The sequence below is a fragment of the Puma concolor genome, chromosome D3 (genome assembly GCF_028749965.1).
Source record: "Puma concolor isolate L17-30 chromosome D3, mPumCon1.1.hap2, whole genome shotgun sequence".
Taxonomy (NCBI): domain Eukaryota; kingdom Metazoa; phylum Chordata; class Mammalia; order Carnivora; family Felidae; genus Puma; species Puma concolor.
In genome coordinates, this window is record NC_141678.1 from 33,328,067 (window position 1) to 33,348,612 (window position 20,546).

General features: G+C 41.8%; 1 protein-coding gene across 5 annotated transcripts in view; it reads right to left on the reverse strand.

The window, feature by feature from the left end:
* The window catches only part of LOC112868244 (piezo-type mechanosensitive ion channel component 2), a 473,665-nt gene that overhangs the window by 226,188 nt on the left and 226,931 nt on the right, over positions 1–20,546 (reverse strand). For all 5 annotated transcript variants that reach the window (XM_086682446.1, XM_086682442.1, XM_086682443.1 and 2 more), the window contains exon 4: positions 19,082–19,124. In XM_086682446.1, the coding sequence (XP_086538572.1) occupies positions 19,082–19,124 (43 nt within the window). The remainder of the gene's footprint in view (positions 1–19,081; positions 19,125–20,546) is intronic.

Here is a 20,546-nt window from a genome sequence, read left to right on the forward strand (position 1 = left end):
TAGAGCGTGTTTTAATATTATGTGTCTACAGATTTCAGTATCCCTTCCTTACTGAGAATAAATTCTTTTTTTTTTTTTTTAATGTTTATTCATTTTTGAGAGACAGAGAGAGAGAGAGCCAGGAGGGGCAGAGAGCCTGACACAGGGCTCGAAACCACGAACCGCGAGATCACGACTTGAGCCAAAGTCAGACACTTAACCGACTGAGCCACCCAGGCGCCCCAAGAAGAAATTCTCTAATAGAGAAAAACATTTGGCTCATGCTTCGACCTGGTTCTTCCTCTCCCGCAGCCTTCATGGACTATCATTTGCCCAGAGAACGTCTGTCTTTCAGGTGCTTCCTAGCCACCAGCACTGGGCTACTCCTGACTTGCTTCGTAGAGGAAGCCAATGACCTTGGGAAACTACTTGGCCCCCACACCAGAGCCACCAACAGAACACATGGCTTGGGGAATGGTGCTATTGGTCAGATAGTGGGCAGTGTCAGGGCCTGAGAGGGACTGGTGACCATGGGGTGCCTAATTCAGACAGAGCCAGAAACAAACTTCAGCTTACCCACTGGAATGCGTACACTCGCTTTGCCACACGGGTTTTATCTCTACCCGACGGCTCTCTGCAACAGATGGCCTGGGTCTTTGTTTGTTGTTTGTTTGCTTGTTTTGGCTTTTATATTTTTCTGCCCTGATAGTAACTCAGAGCAAATGTGTGGATAATTTGTAAACCATCCGAGCATCCCTTCGGTGGAAGAGGTGGAGACCAACACGAATCACTCAACCACTCAGCAGATGTATCCTAGTAACAATGGATGAGCCGAGCAGAACGACATTCACACCTCACCGTCATTTTCCTTCAAGAAGTTAGGCACCTGTTTCCTGGAAAGTGCTGGTGACTACCCAATAATTGAGGGCAAAGCCTGAGCATTTGGTCTGGGATTTCTAGGGACAAGGACATCCTATTCCTCCGGACAATGGTCTACATCCATTAGTGTTCTAATACAAAAGACGCACATTCCCTGAAATGGTATTCATTCCAGTGCGGAATTCAAGTATCTGTGTGGATTTCTAAGTAAATACATTTCACTAGTCAGATCAGAGTGCAGAGAAGATTTCAAACCCTAACAGTTTTCATGATGACCAAGTGAAAACAATTTTCTCTCTGTTTACGAGAAACAGGTCACCGAACAGCATCCAGTAGAATCCATTTGGAGCCATCTCTGTGGCTTCTCTGACTTGTCTCATTTTTTTTAAAAATTAACATTTATTTATTTTTGAGAGAGGGAAATAGAGCACAAGCGGGGGAGGGGCAGAGAGAGAGGGAGACACAGAATCTGAAGCAGGCTCCAGGCTCTGAGCTGTCAACAGAGAGCCTGAGGTGGGGCTTGAACTCACGTACCGTAAGATCATGACCTGAGCCCAAGCCGGATGCTTAACTGACCGAGTCACCCAGGCAGCCCTGACTTCTCTCATTTAATGTCGATACTTCTCTGTGCTACTGACTTGTTCATTGTTCAGCATTCTCCATTTGCTTTGTGAATAATATGCTCCCAGGCTTTTTATTGTTCACAGCTTATGAGATGAGGGCAGAAATGCATGATATTGGTTAACTGCTCCACTGTGGGAGTTTGTCACTGCCTGTTTCCATCTCTTGTTTGAAGAGCAGGTTTGTGAGTCTGTTTCTCCTCACCACCGACTGTACCATTAAGAGTTGTGGGGGTAGAGGTCCAGAACTATTTCCTTCTCAGGTAATGGCCTTCAACACAATTTCTGCACAAGAAAAAATCGCTCAGCCTCTCATTGCCGCAACAGAGTGATGCAGTATTGATTCCCAAGTCCGAAGACCGTCATGTGAAAAACTAAAAATACCAAATAGTGCTGCTCCTTCCTATAGCCATGACCGTTGACATGCACAAATATTCATGATTTTTCCCATTTCCAATGGCTTTAAACATGTGTTTCAACGTACGAGACCATACTCTTAGAGTCAAAGGAAAATACAATCTGTGTTGACAACAAATTGTAATTATTTTATATGATCCTTCTGAAATAAGGACCGCAACTAACTCTTTTGGTAATACGATGACTTAAGGATTTCTAAAGTACTTTTCCTTCTCCACTGGAAGAGCAGATGACACATCTTCATATAATAGTCTGTATTTATTTATTTATTTATTTATTTATTTATATTTTTAAATGTTTATTTATTTTTGAGAGAAAGAGCACGAGCACAGGAGGGGCAGAGAGAGGGAGACGCAGAATCTGAAGCAGGCTCCAGGCTCTGAGCTGTCAGCACAGAGCCTGACATGGGGCTTGAACTCACGGAGCCTGAGATCATGAAGGGAAATCTAACCGAATGAGCCACCAGGTGCCCCTAATACTCTGTCTTTAAAGCTTTCCCTGCTGCAAAATGATATTCACATGGGCAGATGCAAACACTGCAAATTCTTGTTAATTATGCAGAGGAAACATTGATTTAGATAAAGTTCTAGCTTACCAATTGTCTCTGAGATTCAGTGCAACAAATGTTATTTTATCTGCTTTGCATTTGGTATCCGGCTGAGCACTCAGCCATGAATATGGTTGTCTGTTTGGCAAGGATGCTCTCTGAAGTAAAAGTTTTATGAAGAGAAACTATATCACATGGAAACTCAGAACGGGGGGCGGGGGGGGGGTGCTGTCCAGAAAGAGGTGAGGTGACATAAGGGAAATGTCTCCGAGATGGCAAGATTTTGATAACAAAGCACGAAGCAAAGGGTGTTCCAGATAGAAACAGAGTCTAGAAAGTATGGGGCGGATTCTGACTCCAATCTTCAGAAAACCTGAGTTATGTGTGTAGAAGGAAGCAGTGGGAGACAATCTGGAAATGTGGGTGGGTCCCCAATTTGGGAAAATGTAGAAAATTAAGGTTGAGGAGAGACATTAATTCAGTGGGCAAATGAATAATTTCATTGTATCTGTTTTAGTAAAAACAACTTAGTTTTCCTGTCTTGAAGCAAGGGGATATGGAAAAATTGGAACAGGGCAGGAAGGTAAGACAGAAGGTCATTTCACATTCCCAAGGAGGAGTAAGGTGGGCCTAAACCGAAGTAATGACAATAGGAAGTGTATGGCAAGGAGGGAATGAACCTCAGAGCCTTTTCAGATGTTGGGAAGTGTTCCTCGAACGTGTGTAAATCCGTGCAGTGCAGGAGTGAGGCGAGAAGAGGGATGCAATCACTTGAGGCCAGGAAAGCGTAAAGAACACAACCAGTGACATTCACACCATCACCACTCTGGCAGCGGGATTCCCCCTGAAGGGTTCCACCCGGATTCACATCTGAGAGGTTAGCAAAGCAAAGAAGTATGCAGGCTTGACGATCAGAGAGACCTAGCTGCCACTTGCTCGTGTGAAAAGAAGTTACTTCACTCTTCACTCACAGGTCACTATGGAAATGAAATGATCAAGCTATAGAAAATGGTGCAAAACTGTAACTGTGTGCCACTTCACATATCTTGTGTGCAGACGCATTTATGTGCCTACGGGCATGTGTAAAGATAGATCAGGAAAAAGAAGAGTCAGGGGGAACTGTTTCCACTTTGGTCATCCAGGATGATGCATTTCTAAGGGTCCGATGGAACACTCAAACAGTTCCTATGACATACACTTAACACAAACTGCAACTTTCCACAAGCAATAATGGCTTGGCCTCTAGCTAAGGTGTTTAACTGGAAAAGACATTTCAGAGTAGTTTGAGCTATGAAAGAGCTAATTTCAGAATTGCAAGTAAGACGTAGAGCAAATAAGAAATCTGAACCCCATGCCTGTATCGGACTATTAGCATAAGTCTCTAAAACATTCCATTTTATAGACTCAACATCCAAATTCTACGTCCATATCAAACAGCACAAATTTCCTGTCTATTATTCATCATGCTGTCTACACCAAGACTTGAAACCTTTAAGTGATATATTACACAGTTCATTTGTTCATGTTACTAATGAAATCTAAAACATTCCTTCTGGTACCTCTAATTTTGTATGGAACAAGGTGCCAAGGTAACCACCTGAGAATTTAGGTTTTTAGTTCAAGACTGCATCATTTTCCATAGGACCTGATCTTTATCACTCATTAACTCAGACTGTTTATATTAGTCACAATGACCTGATTTAGTGAAGATGGGGATTACAAATCAGAAAATCTTTTTTTCCAGCCATATTTTAAGAGAGAGAGAAATTTCAATGAAGGATTACATCTTTTTTTTTCTAGAAGAAAAATAGATCTGTTCACCAAATACTTATTGACTGATGTCACTATACTTGAATTTAAAGTCATTTTCTAAGTTGTGAGCCAAATTCCTATGGTAAAGCTTTCAACAACGTAAGAAATGCAAATCACCTACTTTCGTGATATACAGACATACACACACACCTCTGTACATATATTAGTCTGTGGCTTTTAATTTGTTTCAAGTATACACAAGATATTTTGGCAGATCAAAGAAAACAGCAAATCTGATCAATTGCAAAAGAAATGTTAATGCATTTCTATATGTTACATGTTATATATAACTATATGTAACTATATGTCATATGTTACATATATGTAACGATATGTTATAGAGACGTAAAGCCTCAGATGTTAAGATCTTCTGGCTTTTCTTCCAATTGTGTGGGAATTACAGGCACTTGTTATGCACTGAATGTCTGTGTCCTCTCAAAATTCATATGAGATCCTAACCAGCAATGTGATGGTATTAAAAGGGGTGCCTTTGGGAGGTGATGAGGTCATGAGTGCAGAGCCCCCATGAATGGGATTAATACCCTAATGAAAGAGTCCCCAGCGAGCTCTCCTGCTCTCTTTGTGCCGTGTGAGGACACAGTGAAAAAAAATGCTGTCTCTGAACCAGGAAGCAATTCTTCTGGCAGATACTGAATCTGCCGGCGTCATGATTTTGGTCTTCCCAGCCCCCAGAACCATGAGAAATAAAAGTTTGTTGCTTAAGCCACCCAGTCTGCAGGATTCTGTGACAGTAGCTTGAATGGGCTGAGGCAACACTGAGTAAGTGCTTATAACAAGAATGAATGGGACCTCTATCTACTATCTTATGCTGAAATGTGGCTATCTCATGACAGGGAGTTTAAAGAAAAGCTAAGACTGAGTTCCCTCATCTTACAGGACTTTAGACTAAGATAAAATCATTCAGTCGGTCTTAGAACATAGTGGTCTTCTCTCAAGGTGCCTAGGGGGACTGCTACTCACCACGGCCTTGCAAATCTCTGATGTACACATTCTGATCCCAAATAGTAACATCCTGCTAAGCCAGGCTGGGGGTGTGAGGATGGTCACCCTGGCACAGTCCACAGTCCCCTTGGGAATGGGAAACAGAGGCAGGTGTGCTTCTAGTCCCCCTCCACACCCAGGGCAGATATCTCTGCCCGCCAATGGCACTCATTTTTGCCTAAAAACTTTTAAGTTGAGTGTTTCAGTCAGCCACTGGCAATAAATCTGAGTTCCCGGGTTACATGGTTATAGAAAATAATATTTCTTGTTTTGTTTATTTATTTTGAGAGAGAGAGAGAGAGAGAGAGAGAGAGAGCGAGCATGTGAGTGAGTGGGGGAGGGGCAGAGAGAGAGAGGGAGACAGAGAATCCCAAGCAGGCTCCGCTCTGTCAGCACAGACTCCAACGTGAGGCTCGATCCCGCGACCTTGGGATCATGACGTGAGCCGAGATCAAAAGTTGGACACTTAACTGACTGAGCGACCCAGGCTCCCCAAAACAATATCTTTACTTAGTCCTGTGCTTGATTCTTTAAAGATAAATTTTTGAAAGGAAAGGATAAAGGGAGGGTTAGAAAATATTTATTAAACAAAACTGTTACTGACAGAGACTATTTGACATATGCATACTACCCTCATCTGAGAGAACTGATATCCTGCGACTTTAACGAAACCTCAGCCAATGTCGGAGATTGATGGTGAGACGCAGGGAGAATCAACCTCTCTGATTCTCTGGTGTTTTTTCCACGCTTGCCACATTGTTTCCAGGCAAAAGGAGCCTAGCTGTTTGTTTTATTCTATATGCGGAGTATATCAATAGATTGCCGTGAATGTTTCATCGTGACGGCCCTTCTTTGAGCCCTGGGGCTCTTGGTTTAGCCCTTCTAATGGTGTGGTAAGAATTCTGGACTGTGTATCAGCGGTAGGTGGGTCTGAAGCAGGAAAGGTAAGTCACTTGCTTTTCTTAATACATGCTTGCACACATGCACACACACGCACATGCACGCCCACACACCACACACACACACACACACACACACACGTGCACCCATCCAGCAGGGCACATGAAGAGTAAAGGTCAATAGAGTTATTTTTGGCAACTGTCATTGAGGCCTAAAGCAAGAAAGTAGGTTGAGTGGTGGTGTTCAGGGATTAAATCCATTGTCTACTGCTTCCGAGCCACGTGGCCACTGAGGGGAGGGGCTCTGCGCCTTGGTTTCTATATGCATAAACTGGCTTGGTGCTATCAGCCACTGCAGGAGACTGTGTGCGGGTGATGCACACACAGTGATGTCTACAGCGCTTGGCTGAATATTATTACTTGGCTGAATGATGACATAATTAGCCTTACTAAATGGTGGCAAAATAATTTCATTAGTAATAAAATTCCATTTCACGGAGTTTTATGAAATGATCTGGATCGGCACACAGATCTGCGCTTTGACCAATCTTGAGTTTAAAAGCCGATTTCTAGCTCTCCTGCTTAATTTCTCTACGCCTAAATGTAACCATGTGCAAAAGAAGGAAGAAGGGTCCTCTGGGGTCTCTGGAGTCTCAAACGGCATGATTCTAGGACCCCAATTTAACTCCTATTGGCCATGTACCTCCGGGTAATTGAGGGAGGAGAATAAACATTCGCAGATTCTATACACTGAGAAAGAAATACAATGATGTCTTCATCTAAAACAGGGCTTTTTAACTGAGGTTCATTTACTGCGTTGTGCTTCTAAGGCTCTTTGAATCCCCTGAATCTTCAGCACGTAAAATGTTCTGTTTATGTGAGTATGAGAATTTTTCTGGAAAGCCTATTACTTTCAGCAGATTTTCTAGCAATCTATGACATGTCACCACCTATGTCCCCCAAAAATTTAAACCAAAGATTGCTAAAGGTTCATAATTTTTTCATTAAAATAATAATATGACAGGGGTGCCGGGGTGGTTCAGTCGGTTGAGCGTCCGACTTAGGCTCAGGTCATGATCTCACGGTTTGTGTATTCAAAGCCCACACTAGGCTCTGTGCTGACAGCTCAGAGCCTGGAGCCTGCTTCGGATTCTGTGTCTCCTTCTCTCTGTCCCGCCCCCAGTTGCCCTGTCTCTCTCTCGTAAAATAAATAAACATTAAAAAATTTTTTACATACTATTACAAATAATAATAGTGCTATTTCGTACTCACAAAATAAATCAATACCAAAGATAAAATTGGAATCTAAGTTTTTTTTTTAGCTTAGTGTCAATTAAGATAGTTTAGCACTGGTATCTTATTTCAGGTCTTCCAAAAGCCCGCCTGGAGTGGAAGCCCTGGGTGCAGGTGGTTTATTTGGGAAGTCTTCTGGAAATTGCAAGAATGTGACAGCGATGGATGGAGAAAGAGAAGCCCACAAGGGTGTGCCGTTGACAGGTCACTGCTGTAAGCGGCTCCTAGGAAGCTTCTGCACACTCCAAGCGATGCCCTTTGGATTCTCCACGGCAGCTGCAGCACCTATATCCCTATATCCACTTATTTCTTCTGCTCACCGATGCTTCCTGACCTTTCACTGCAGGCCCTTCCGGGCTGCCCTGCCTGTGGATGGAGCAAATTTCCTAAAGGCTAGAGAAAGCCCCAGGGCAGAGAAGCAGAGTGTTGCAGGCACTAGATGGAGAGACAGCAGCCAGAGAGTGGAATCAGCCAACTGGACGTGGCCCATTTCAGAATTCTTCTCTCACACACCACATCCAATCACCCACTGAGTTGTAACTTCTCATTTTAAAGCCTAAAACACATTTGGCACACATCCTCTCTATCATATTCAGTTGCCCCTGCCTTAGTTCAGGTAGGAGTAATCGCTCCCCTGAACTACTGCAGTGTTTTCCAGTTCATCTTGCTCGCCTAAGCTACCCTCTGGTCCATGTCACTGCCCACGGGATCCTTCTGGAAGTACATCTAACAGTACCTTCCCTGGGTTTCACACTCTTCAGTGGCTCCCAACGCTGTCAAAGCTTATCCTGATGGGTTTCCCACCCGTCCTCAGTTTCATTTCTGTCTTCATTTGTGCCCCTTGTGCTCTGTCTCTAACATCTGATGGTTGGTCTCCAAAAAAAAAACACCCTTGTAAACCCCGCCAGGGCAGTTGCTGCAGTGACGTTTCAGAAACCACTCTTCCCTGCCTCTCAACTAGGCAGCCAGGCCTCTGCTCGTGCCCCCGCAAGCAGGCACATTGCCCCATTTGTCTCTACTCCATTCTGTATTATTTGCATCATTATGGTCATACCTGGTACATAGTAGCCCCTCAAACACATTTTCAAACGGCTGCACTAAACAGTAGCACATAATCGCTGCATCATAGTTTATATTTACATATTGGTGTCTTCTAGAAGACCAAGACCGTGTCTTTCCATCCCCTCCCCCCCAGCCCTCAGCGTAGCAAGAATAATGTGTGTTCAACCAATGCTTGTCAGCATGAAGCATCATAAATGCTGGACGGAAGACTGTGAAAGTACCAAAGGTAGAGTCACATAAAAGTGAGTTCATATCTTCTCTTTGACACTCACTAGCTGTGTGGTCTTGAGCAAATTACTTAACCACTCTGATGTTGCTTTGCTCATTTACTAAATGCGGGTGGCATACTCTGGTAGATTATATAACTTCTTCCAACGAGACACTCTCCTTTCCTGAAACAGTAGTATACACTCCTGACCATTCCCGTGTGACTTATAGTGCACCTCTGCAGGAAGAGTGTGCTGCTTTGCCTACAGACTGTCACTTGGCCACGGGACCTGCCTGAGCAACTAAAAGTAAGCGGAAGTGGCTCATCTCCCATTTGAGCAAACACTGGAAGAGCCACCGCTTGCCTTGGCCATAGCTATTTTCCCCAGCCACAAGAAGGGCATGTGCCAAATGAAGGCTTGGTTTCAGCCTGGATCCCAGAATGAAAAAGGCTTTTGGAGAAGAGCCACAGTTGGTCCACAGCCTCTGAAACCAACACCTAATATGAGCAAGAAATAAACCCTTGGTCTTGTAAGTCACTGGGATATGAGGTTGTTAGCTAGCCTAGCATAAGTCAGTAGAATCCAACTCCTGAATGTTGTAAGAATTCAATAAATCAGATACGCAAAGTGTTTCTCAGAGAGGCCACCATTCGATAGGTCTTTGAAAAATCTAACTCCCTTACCCTGTCACGTTCCTCTGAAAACCCAAATCTATCCCAGAGGTGGGCATAAAGCAGAAGTTTGAAAATGTTCAAATTGTCAAATAAATGAATAAATGCATATGTTGGGCTTAATTTTAAATACCAAAATACAGACACATCTTTTTCATCTAGTCATTTCCTGCGTATAAATGACTTTGGCAGGGTGCCTATGTGGCTCAGTTGGTTAAGCATCCAGCTTCTTGATTTTGGCTCAGGTCATGATCTCATGGTTCGTGAGACCGAGCCCCGTGTAGGGCTCTGTGCAGACAGCGCAGAGCTCACTTGGGATTCTCTCTCTCCCTCTTTCTGCCGCTCCCCCACTCCTGCTTTTTCTCTCTCTCAAAATAAATAAAAAACATTAAGAAATTACTTTGACAAATATTTTATATCATAATTTCAAAACAGCTTGCTAAAGCTTCCAGGAATATTTACATGGGGTCTAAAGGAATTCAAGAATTTAGTAGCTCATCTTTCAGAAAACCAAAACAGGGCAAATCATTTAATTGAGAAACATCTATTGTGCACCTACATCTATATGCAAAAATACCATTGGCTTAAATGCTGTGAGTGTGAAAACACATTGCTAAAGCCCAGCTATGATTTCCCTTGATTTACTCCATAGACCACAAGACTATAACAATGCTGTGATTTGAATTTAATGTGTTTTCCTTTCTGTAGGCTTCTCTGAAAGGCAATATAAGGAAATACTTGTCTTGATCTAAATGAATAGGGTATTCAAAATCATCCATTTTATCGCACAGACATGACCTTAAACAATTAAGAAACATAAATAGTGACTCTAGACATTGATATCTTTGTTTCTGTCAAAATTGATTTCCCTTAACCGTCACATTTCTTGGATGCAAGTTTCCATATGGAAAAGCACATCATAAATCGATCATTGGAGTGCACCTTTCCATTATTTTCCACATTTTGTAGAGCATTATCTGCAGAAACAGCATTAATTTCAATAGCACAGCTAGTGAGTTACACATAAAGCGGGAGGATTGAAAGGAATTTGAAAATTTGCCTTAAATTTCTCAAGGAATCAGTTAATTCTCCGAAGCCAAAAGAAACTAAAATTTATCAGGACAAGCAGATTCCACGGGGCTGGGCCAACAGAGAAATGCCATACTAATATTTATTTGCAAGGCCATTTATCGAACACTTATTAAATGCCTGTATTTGCCAATGTGTGGGCCAGCACTAGAGGCCATAAGATGGTGAGACAGAGGTCCTGCCCTCAGAAGGATAGGTCTAGTCTGACCTGATACGCACTGATAAGTACATATAAGATTATGAACATACCTGGTGGCTTTGTTCTAACAGAAGAGCAGGAGGGGTTGAGAGGACAGGAGAGGACCCTGAGGGTGGTGCTCAGTGGGGCGAGAGGAAGGTTCTGGGAGGAGGTGGGGGCTGGGCACAAACAACCGTGAGTGTCCTGAAAGGCACCAGAGGCAGGAATGGGGGAAAGCTGATGAAACGCGGTACAAAGAGTCTGCTAAGCCCTCCCCTGGTTCTGTTGCCAGAATCAGGTCCTCACTCCTATCTTCCTTTATCCAACCACTTCACAAAGTGAGTTAGATGCCAGGTGTCTCGGTTAACAAGACAGACACAGCTCCTGCCTTGGTGGAGCTCTCAGTCCTGTCAGAGGGAATCTTATGCTGGGAGGCAGCGGGTGCCAAACCTGGCGCATGAGACTCAGTAGTTTGAGAAGAGAGACTCGGGATGCTCCGTGTTAATACAAAGAAGGTCAGTGAATTAAGTAATTGCTCACACTGACACAGAGAATAAAGCCACATCCTCCTCCCAATGCTCTCAGGGATGAGCTGGCTCCGGCTGCAGGCTCCTCCTACAGGCCACCACAGTGCAGGAAAAAGGAGATGCTGGGACCCTGCTCTCCTGCCTCCTAAGAAGCGCACTCTTGTACAGTCCCTTTCCACCCAACCCCTGAGCTCCTCGCCACAGAGGACTCAGTTCTGTACTCAACACGCAACACGCGTCTGCTGAGCTAGCACACTGCGAGAGTGTCCTGGGCACCAGGGTATCAAGGCAGTTCCATCCTTCACACACTCACAGACTTCAAGGTCCAAAGGGAGAGAAACACAGGAAGTAAGGTTCAATACAAAGTGTCCATGTATCACACCATATGAGGTAACTGATCAACTATGCCCACATTTCATCCAATAAGGTATGGCACTAATATGGCAGCATAGAAGAATGCATGAGGTATGATGGAAGAGGTGGGGCCCTGGGAGGAAGCCATCAGGTAAGGTTTTGCAAAAACAATAATATTTAAAATTAGAATGGTGGGTAGATGGTCTTCACGGGCTAGATGCGAGGGAGGAGCCTGACAACAGACAGGCTGTGGAAGGCTGGTGAACCCCCCGAAGACAAAGCCATGTTCTTTGAATTATGTCTACATTGGCAAAAAAAAAAAATCCTTGGAATATTTGCGTTTCATCACAGCAGGCTCTTTTACGGTGATTTATATTTTAAAATAATCTTTGAAGGGGAAAGATACTTCATTCCACAATTCAAGTAGAGCATCAAATAAAGTCACATGCAATACTGTTACTAATAATCTAATTTGAGGTACCGTGCTGATTATACAGATTCATTAAGAATAGGCTCTCTGCTTTTTAAGTAAAAAAAAAAAAAAAAAAAAAGGGTGGAATATCAGTACAAGATTGTTATTTTAAAATAGGCAGCAATAAGACTTCCCAGAAAGTAGGAACTTTTATTTCTTTTGGCAAGTTACTCTGCAGGAACCTATTTACTTGCTAAAAAAGTTTTTTTTTTTTTTTTCTTTTGCTCAGATGAAAAGTGCAGCTTTGGAAAGAGAAAGCCATTTCAGACCTTACTCAGAGCTTATTGTGACAGATATTACGAGTGCCTTCTACCTCTGTCACGGTGACACCTCTTCTTCCCCCTAAATTATTAGCAAGGTGATTCTCTTTGGGCCCCAAACTGTGAGTCACAGTGACAAATGCCACTTCCAGGTGGAAACATTTAAGGGCCAGTTTGCATTGCTGCAAGCTCTCCTTCCAGGCTTAAGCAAACTCAGAAGCGTCCTGTTGAGGCATAAGTGCCACAAGGTTGAAGCCGGAGAACGGCAGGCCATGTACAAGGCAAGCTGCCCTCTAGATCAATCTGGCCTCCTCATTAGACTTTGCCTGAGTGAGAAAGAAACATTTGTTGGAGTAAGCCCCTGAAAATGTGGGCCATTCCCTAGCTGATACATTTGCTTAGAACATGTGGAGTATCAGTGAATTTCCAAAGCCCCACCCATATGCATCACTTGAACAGAGATTAATGAAGGACTGTGATTTGGAAACATTTACAATCATTAATTTAGACGATCTGCACAGGAAGCTGAGCTTCAGATTGAAGTCAAACTGTTAGGCACAGATTTTTTTTTTTTTATAATAACAACAAAAAACCCTATGTCTGCTTTTGTTATGTAAATATCAATATTGTAGCAGGGCTGAGAAGGCGGTAAGGAAGGTCAGATCCAAGACATATGAACCTATACCTTTTGTACATTTCAACACACTCCTATGCTGAAATCCTAAAATAAACTCTTGATATCCTCCACAGAGGGGCAATGTGGCTGTCTGCAAGGTGCAAAAACACATTGTCGCGAATTCAGCCACATAAACTGTGACGATGTGTATTTACTCTGAGATAATGTATATAATCACACAGATTCCAGAAAGGAAATGGTTAAACACCATCTCACAGGCAAGTGTTCCCGCAAGGAGAGCAGGCAGGGCAGATCCCTTAGGTCTTGCTTTCGGTTACAAAATGTACAACAAAGGGAGTCTTTGCTTTCTTATTGGAGAAAACTTTGAAGCTTTAGCTGACTTAGTCACTTCTTTTCTTTAGATGTGGCCACTTTAAAATAATCTGCTAGCAAATAGATTGATGGACAAACTTCAAAGGACACAGCGATGAAAAGATCAATATCTCTACACAATTTCTCTAAAGAACCAGATCGCTTCGTTTAAGATATAATTGGAATTACCTTTAAGAGAGAGAAGAGGTTAAACTCCAGAAGAAAAAAGCACAGCCACATTTAACAGCACTGCTCGACAGTCTTTGCAACTGTAAATGCACAATAACCTCCAAAATCAATATTTGTCCTATATTTTAAAATGCTTGATGCGGGGCGCCTGGGTGGCTCAGTCAGTAAAGCGTCCAACTTCGGCTCAGGTCATGATCTCAGGGTTCACGAGTTCAAGCCCTGTGTCGGGCTCTGTGCTCACAGCTCAGAGCCTGCTTCAGATTCTGTGTCCCCCTCTCTCTCTGCCCCTCCGCAGCTCGCACTCTGTCTCTCTCTCATGAATAAATAAAACATTAAAAATTTTTTTAAATGCTTCCTGCAATGCAGAGAATACTCCCTGTGCATAAATGAGAAAACATAGGATAACATAGGAAAACACAAGATGACATTTTAAGGTGACATCTAAAGATCAGGATGATCACCCAGCTGAGATTACACGTTAAACAATAAAGTATCGCACTTGATATACTCCTTAACAATATTTTTATCTGCACATTTGTTTGGAAGTATAACAATTTTAGGGAGGCATTGCAGCATGAACTTTATACTGCCTGGTTTTATTCAGATAAGAATATCCAATAAGATGGTGACTGGAGATTATATCCCCAGAGCTATAAGGACATGGAAAATAAAACAACACAACACAAAAGAGACCTATAGTGAAGAATTTAGGGTGTTTTGGTGTAAAAATCTTCATCCTTGGAACCAGGCAAACCTGGAAATGAATACAGGTGAGTACTAATGCAAGTCAATGGCCATGACTATATGGGTAGATTACTGGATATCTTTGAGTTTCTTTACCTGTGAGATGTCAACCACAGTCTATGGTGGGGGGGGGGGGGGGTGGGTGTCAATAAATAAAGGCCAGTTGCCTGTTTTTGTAAATAAAGTATTATTGGAATATAGCCATAATCACTGTCTGCGGCTGCTTTCTGCTAGAAGGCAAAATTGAGAGGTAACAGAAACTGTATGGCCTGTAAAATCTGCAATATTTACTATGTGTCCTTTATAGTAACCATTTGCCAATCTCTGGTCTGTGTGGTTGCTATATGGACTAGAAATTATTTAACATAGTGCTTGGTACACAGTAGCTGTTTCTTTAGATCATTATTCAAGTAAGGAGGGAAAGGTTAAGGTCATACAAATGTGTATGACAGAAACACACAGAAAATGTCTCAACTGCCAAATCCTGTTGATCAGTGAATCCTTAATCATCTGAGAAGAAGCTCTTGCCCAAAGTGCTCTTGCTTCATGTAGTTGACAGCAAAGATTTTAACCTGTTCTTTACTCGTATGGGAAAATGATGCAGGATAAATGCAAATTAAATGGGCACTGAGATACCATTTCTCACCTATCAGACTGGCAAAAATCTCAAGTTTGACAGCATGTTCTGTTGATGAGGCACTGGGGAAATAATCACTCTCCTGCATTGCTAGTGGGAGTGCAAACTGTCAAAAGTCGAGAGAGTGCAACTTGGCAAAATTAGCAAAATTCCGTATAAATTTACCCTTTGATTGTCCTTGGGAATCTAATCCCTAAAATAATCTGGCAAAAGCACAAGTGTGCACAAGGTTATTCATTACAGAGTTCTTTTGGAAGAGCAAAAGACTGGAAATAGCCTGAAGGTCCACCCACAGAGTACTGGCAAAGAAGGAGTTGAAGCAAGTTGCTTGTGATCCATTTTCCCCTGAATACCAAGGAGATACTGGGGTTGAGGGAAGTAGGTAAGTGACCTGGTTTAGGTTCTGTGTAAACATATTAACTAGATCACCGGGCAAACAGATTAATTAATTAGTTTTTCTTTCGCTAGGAAGAGAGTCCTCATCAATGGAATGTGTCGAGCAGGAAAGCCCTGGTTCAAGATGTTACAATAAACAAATCTTCAATCCATAGATGGATGAGTTATGACTCTTTGGAGAAGGTCACATTTCTTAGGCATAAAACTAGACATGTTGCAAAATCAAATGCCTCCTCCTACATGAGGGACTTGCAAATCTCATTAGAAACCTCCACTATCACTCTGGGTCAAAGGGGATAGAGCCGGTATGAAAAAGGACCTGAGGAGTCACATGGGCTATCCTGGATTTCTCCTTACATTACCAGTGTCCTTTGGTCATTTGAATCCCTGAAATGATTAGTAAAGCTTGATACTGGATAAGATCCCAGTCTCATCCTTTGTGCTGGCTCATCCACACAAAGGAGTGCCACCGGCAGGTTCATGGAGTGATGAATACCTATCGACACTGATGGGGAATGATCTCCACAATATACTCTCAAAGTGTAGAATAATGGGTATAATATGCCACTCTTCGTGCAAGATAGGGCAAGGATACAGATACACACGAGGACTGGCTTGCACGTGTGAAAATAAGCACCAAAAGGTTAAACCAAAAGCTAATAAACATGGTAATTGTAGAACGAGGAAGGCGTGGGGCACAGGGGAAGAAGATGCATGTGACATTTCTCTGAAAACACGTTATACATATAAAAACAATGTAAGTGGGGCGCCTGGGTGGCGCAGTCGGTTAAGCATCCGACTTCAGCCAGGTCAAGATCTCGCGCTCCGTGAGTTCGAGCCCCGCGTCAGGCTCTGGGCTGATGGCTCGGAGCCTGGAGCCTGTTTCCGATCCTGTGTCTCCCTCTCTCTCTGCCCCTCCCCCGTTCATGCTCTGTCTGTCTCTGTCCCAAAAATAAATAAAAAAACGTTGAAAAAAAATTAAAAAAAAAATGCTTAAAAACAATATAAGTGGTACATGGAGATATATACATGCGATGTATTCAAAAATGAAATGTTAAAAATCCATTGACATTAAAAAGGTTCTGAAACAAATGAGCCAAGTTATATATAAAAAGTTAGACTACGATCACATAGAAAAAAAACCTTAAGCAACTTTACTTTTACTTTTCATTCTTTGATTGTACATCCTTAATGTAATACAAAGTTAAGACAATGAAAATTTAATTAATTAATTTAATGTATTTATTTTACATTTTTGTTTTTTTGGAGAGAGGGAGAGAGCATGAGCACGAGCAGTGTGGGGGGAAAGACAGAGAGGGAGAGGGAGAGAGAGAATCTTAATCAGACTCCATGCCCAACACAGAGTCCAAGCCAGAACTGGATCTCACAATCCTGAGATCATGACCTGAGCCAAAATCAAGAGTTGGACATTTAATCGACTAAACCGCCCAGGCACCCCAAGACAATGCAAGTTTTAAAGACTTCATTTAACATTCTTAGTATGAATTGTAATATTAGTGTATTATTTTTAAATTATTTTATATAATATTTTATATATACTATATATTATATATATACATTAAAATGAAATAAGTTTTGTTAAGAACCAAACAAAACTTTATTTTTCAGTGAAAAATAAAATAAATACAAATATAGTACCAGAGAAGTTAAAAATTCTGTAGGGCTACATTTGATCTGGAAATAATGTATGAATTTAGGGTATTTTTTTAATTAAAAAAAAGTATTTTCTACCTCTAACATGTATTGAAGAAACAGCCCGGAAACAATGATGGTCTAGAAATGATGGGCATCCCAAGTATTTAGACTGTGATTTCAAAATACCACTCTCCACAAAGAAAGTAGGGCTCCTTGGAAGAATGCGTGACTCCGGGTCCGGAATACTGGATGGACTTGTACATAGAACTGTACTAGAAACTCGGAAACTATAAAAGACTGATGGTCCTGGGTCAAAAGGACAAAAAGCCAAGGTGAAGTTGTTCCCAGTGAGTGAAAGGGAACATGCTGAATTGACATGAAATAGAATGAATAGAGACACAATCCCACAAACAGACAAATCCAGAACGTGAGACATTCTTCAAGACAACTGACCTAGTTTCTTGATAAGTCAATGACATGAAGAAAACAAAATGAAGTTGGTAGGGAATTGTTGTCTGTGATATAACAACAAACAGGAATGTGTGTGCTTCAATAGCACCCTGATTCAAACCAGTATCTTTAAGATGGCATTTTTGAGATCATCAGGAAATGGAAGCATTGAGATACCAAGGGCTTTTTTTTTTTTTTAAGTTTATTTATTTTTGAAAGAGAGGGAGAGAGTATGAGCTGGGGAGGAGCAGAGAGAGAGGAGACAGAGAATCCCAAGCAGGCTCTGTGCTGTCAGTGCAGAGCCCAATTCGGGGCTAGAACTCATGAACCCCAAGATCATGACCCGAACAGGAAGTCAATTAACCAACTGAGTCACCCAGGCTTCCCACCATGGACTTATTGTTATTTGCACTTGGTATGATGGTATTATGATTCTGGAAGAAAACACTCATTTTTTTTTTTTTTTTCAGAGATGTATCCTCGACTTATGTAGGGAAAAAGTGACACGATGTCCGAGGTTTTCCCTAAAATAGACAAGAAAAAGAAAACAGACAAAAGAAATATCCAGCTTCCCACTGAAGCTGGATAATGACTTTCAATTTATTATTTTCACCCCTTTGCTTATGTTTGGTGTTTGTCATTAACATGAAAGAAGAATCAAGAGAAAGAAAGATACTTTGGGAAAAGACTTCACACAAAATGAAAGAATGACAGGATTTTCTATTCTCTGTTTTAAGTTGGCCCATGATATCTGCCTATCTCAAGCCAACCTCGTGCAATAACCTTCAGAATAAACTACAAGGATTTACAGGGAGACCAACAGCGATGGTGCTGATTTTTGGTGGAAGTTTAAGTGGAGAGAGAAATAAATCTCTGAATCAAATAACAAATGATACAGGAAATGCCACCATAGTTAGCCTGGTGAGCCTGACAATTCTTATTGTCTCTTGCTAACGGAGAAGTGCATTTTAAAGTATTTTATTATTTCTCTAAGCATTCTGTCAGCTTGATTAATACACCTAAAAACACATTTCCAATGTGATAAAAAGAACTAGTCAAAATCTTCTTTTAGAGTAAAAAATAAAATAAAGTCACTTTCCTCTATTCCAATAAGTTTGTACCAACCTGGGAAGCTCCATAGTAGACACCAAATGAGAGACGTCTGTCACACAAGCTGCCACTCAGTTCCAAGGCAGGTTGGTTAGCAACCTTATTAACTCTACCTCTACTTTGATGGTATAATAAGCCCATTTTGCTTTCTTTTGGGGAGATGCTGGTGTAGGAGTGCTTTTAGCTAGGAGAGACATGATCTCAGCTTCTAACTTGCAGCGACTAAGATCTAACAATTGTGATGACTGGAAAGGTGTCAATATCAATGTACATTTCTTTGTGCTAAAACTGTACAACTAATGGGACACGAGCGGTGATAAAGCTAGAAAAGAGCAAACGACTTCCCATAATTCTCCAATTAGACAACTCATGTTTGATGCTGTTTCCTGATTTAAGAGGCATTTTCATATAAATTCCTCCATCTGATCTCCATGTTCACCCTGCAGGCTGGCAGGGATTTTATCATTCAAAGGGCTATTTTACAAGGAAACAGAGGCTCTGGGGGCAAAATGATGACTTCCTCATGGGCATAGAGTCCCTACAGCAGTGGTGACGAGACCACTGATCTATCATCAGTAAATTACTTAGAGTGAAATAGGACAGGAGAACCGAAAAGTGAAGCCATGCTAAATGCTGCTTACCTTTCAAAGCCAATCTGCCGAAATGTCTTTTCCCATGTTGAGCCTGTAAATGAGACGAAAGAACATAATTAACTGATGTACCTCAAGCATGCAGTTAGTTTTGTCCTCTTTTTGCACACCCTGGTAGATACTTGGCTTTACAGTTACACGGGATGAGTTTTCCCTCAAACGCATCGTTCCCACCACCAGTCCCCAAATGGCCCTTTTAGAGAACATTCCACACAACGAACAAGTGACAAAGCTCTACCTCCCTTTCCTCTGGTTATACTGTAGGCCACAAAATCACACTCTAAGAGTCCGAATGCATCAGAATAACAGGAGTAAAGCTCTCCTGTCTAAATTAACGCAACAGCATCTTGTAAGTTGTAGTCGCTAAAATTCAACTTTTAATTTCATGTGGCACATGGAAAGCAAGATGGCGCCCTCAAGGTCTAACTCATTAAACACCAGGCCTTTTTCTCACCAGTGTTGAAGCACAAGGATGAACAGTTCTTTCTTTTTAAAGCTAAACATTTAAATCAGAAGTCTCTTGCATGTAAAACATACTGTTTCCAGTGACATGATTTAAAGAGTAGTATATCCAAATCCATAAAAGAACAGCTGGGCTTTAAAAAAAGATTTTCTATAATATTTTTCATGTAATAATTCTTCCCTACCTTATAGGTATAATAATTTCCTGAGAACCCGATAGACAGAAGAGTGCTAAATTTTTGTTTTTTATCAAAGACTACTTTAATAAAAACTGCATTAATAGAAGTTAAGGGTTTGTACTAACTCATGGTTTGACGATTTACATGAGTCAGTGGCAAATACATTTTGAGTTCAGCACTCACTCACTTAGCCCTAAATTCGTGAGTTATGCTTTGCATTAGCTTGTTAATCACAGCAGATAATCACTGCCCTTCTGTACAACTGATTTCTGCAAACAGGAAACGGGAGATTCAGCACTGGGTCTCCAGAGGCAGATAAAGTCTACCCTGTTTGTTTTCCCCCAAGTCACAGTGAACTACGATGGTGCTGTATCTCTTTCTAGAGAATTCGGCTTCAGATGCTTTACTGTCTGGTGGCAACTCAGCGTCTCCTAGGGTTAGGCTTCCTGGAAAGGCAGGGGATTATACAGTGGTTTCCCTGGGCCCTCTCTGAAGACTGAGTCCCAAGAGAGCATGAATATGATGTTTGCCTTCGGTTCATATACTTGGTTATGATGAAGCATTTTAAACAAGTATTCTACATAATAAAGGACTACATTTTTGTTATGAATTACGAGCACACACACACACACACACACACACACACAAAGATTTAAAGCAGATTCAGGCTTATCTCTTTGGATGAAGTCACTCTTATCCAATTGAATTCCAGTATGCTTTGCGGAGTAAAAGTAGGAGTCGTGGAATTTTAGTTAACCAGCCCAGGAATGTCCATGGCTCCTCATCCAGGGGAGTGGGCCCATATGAATGTCATC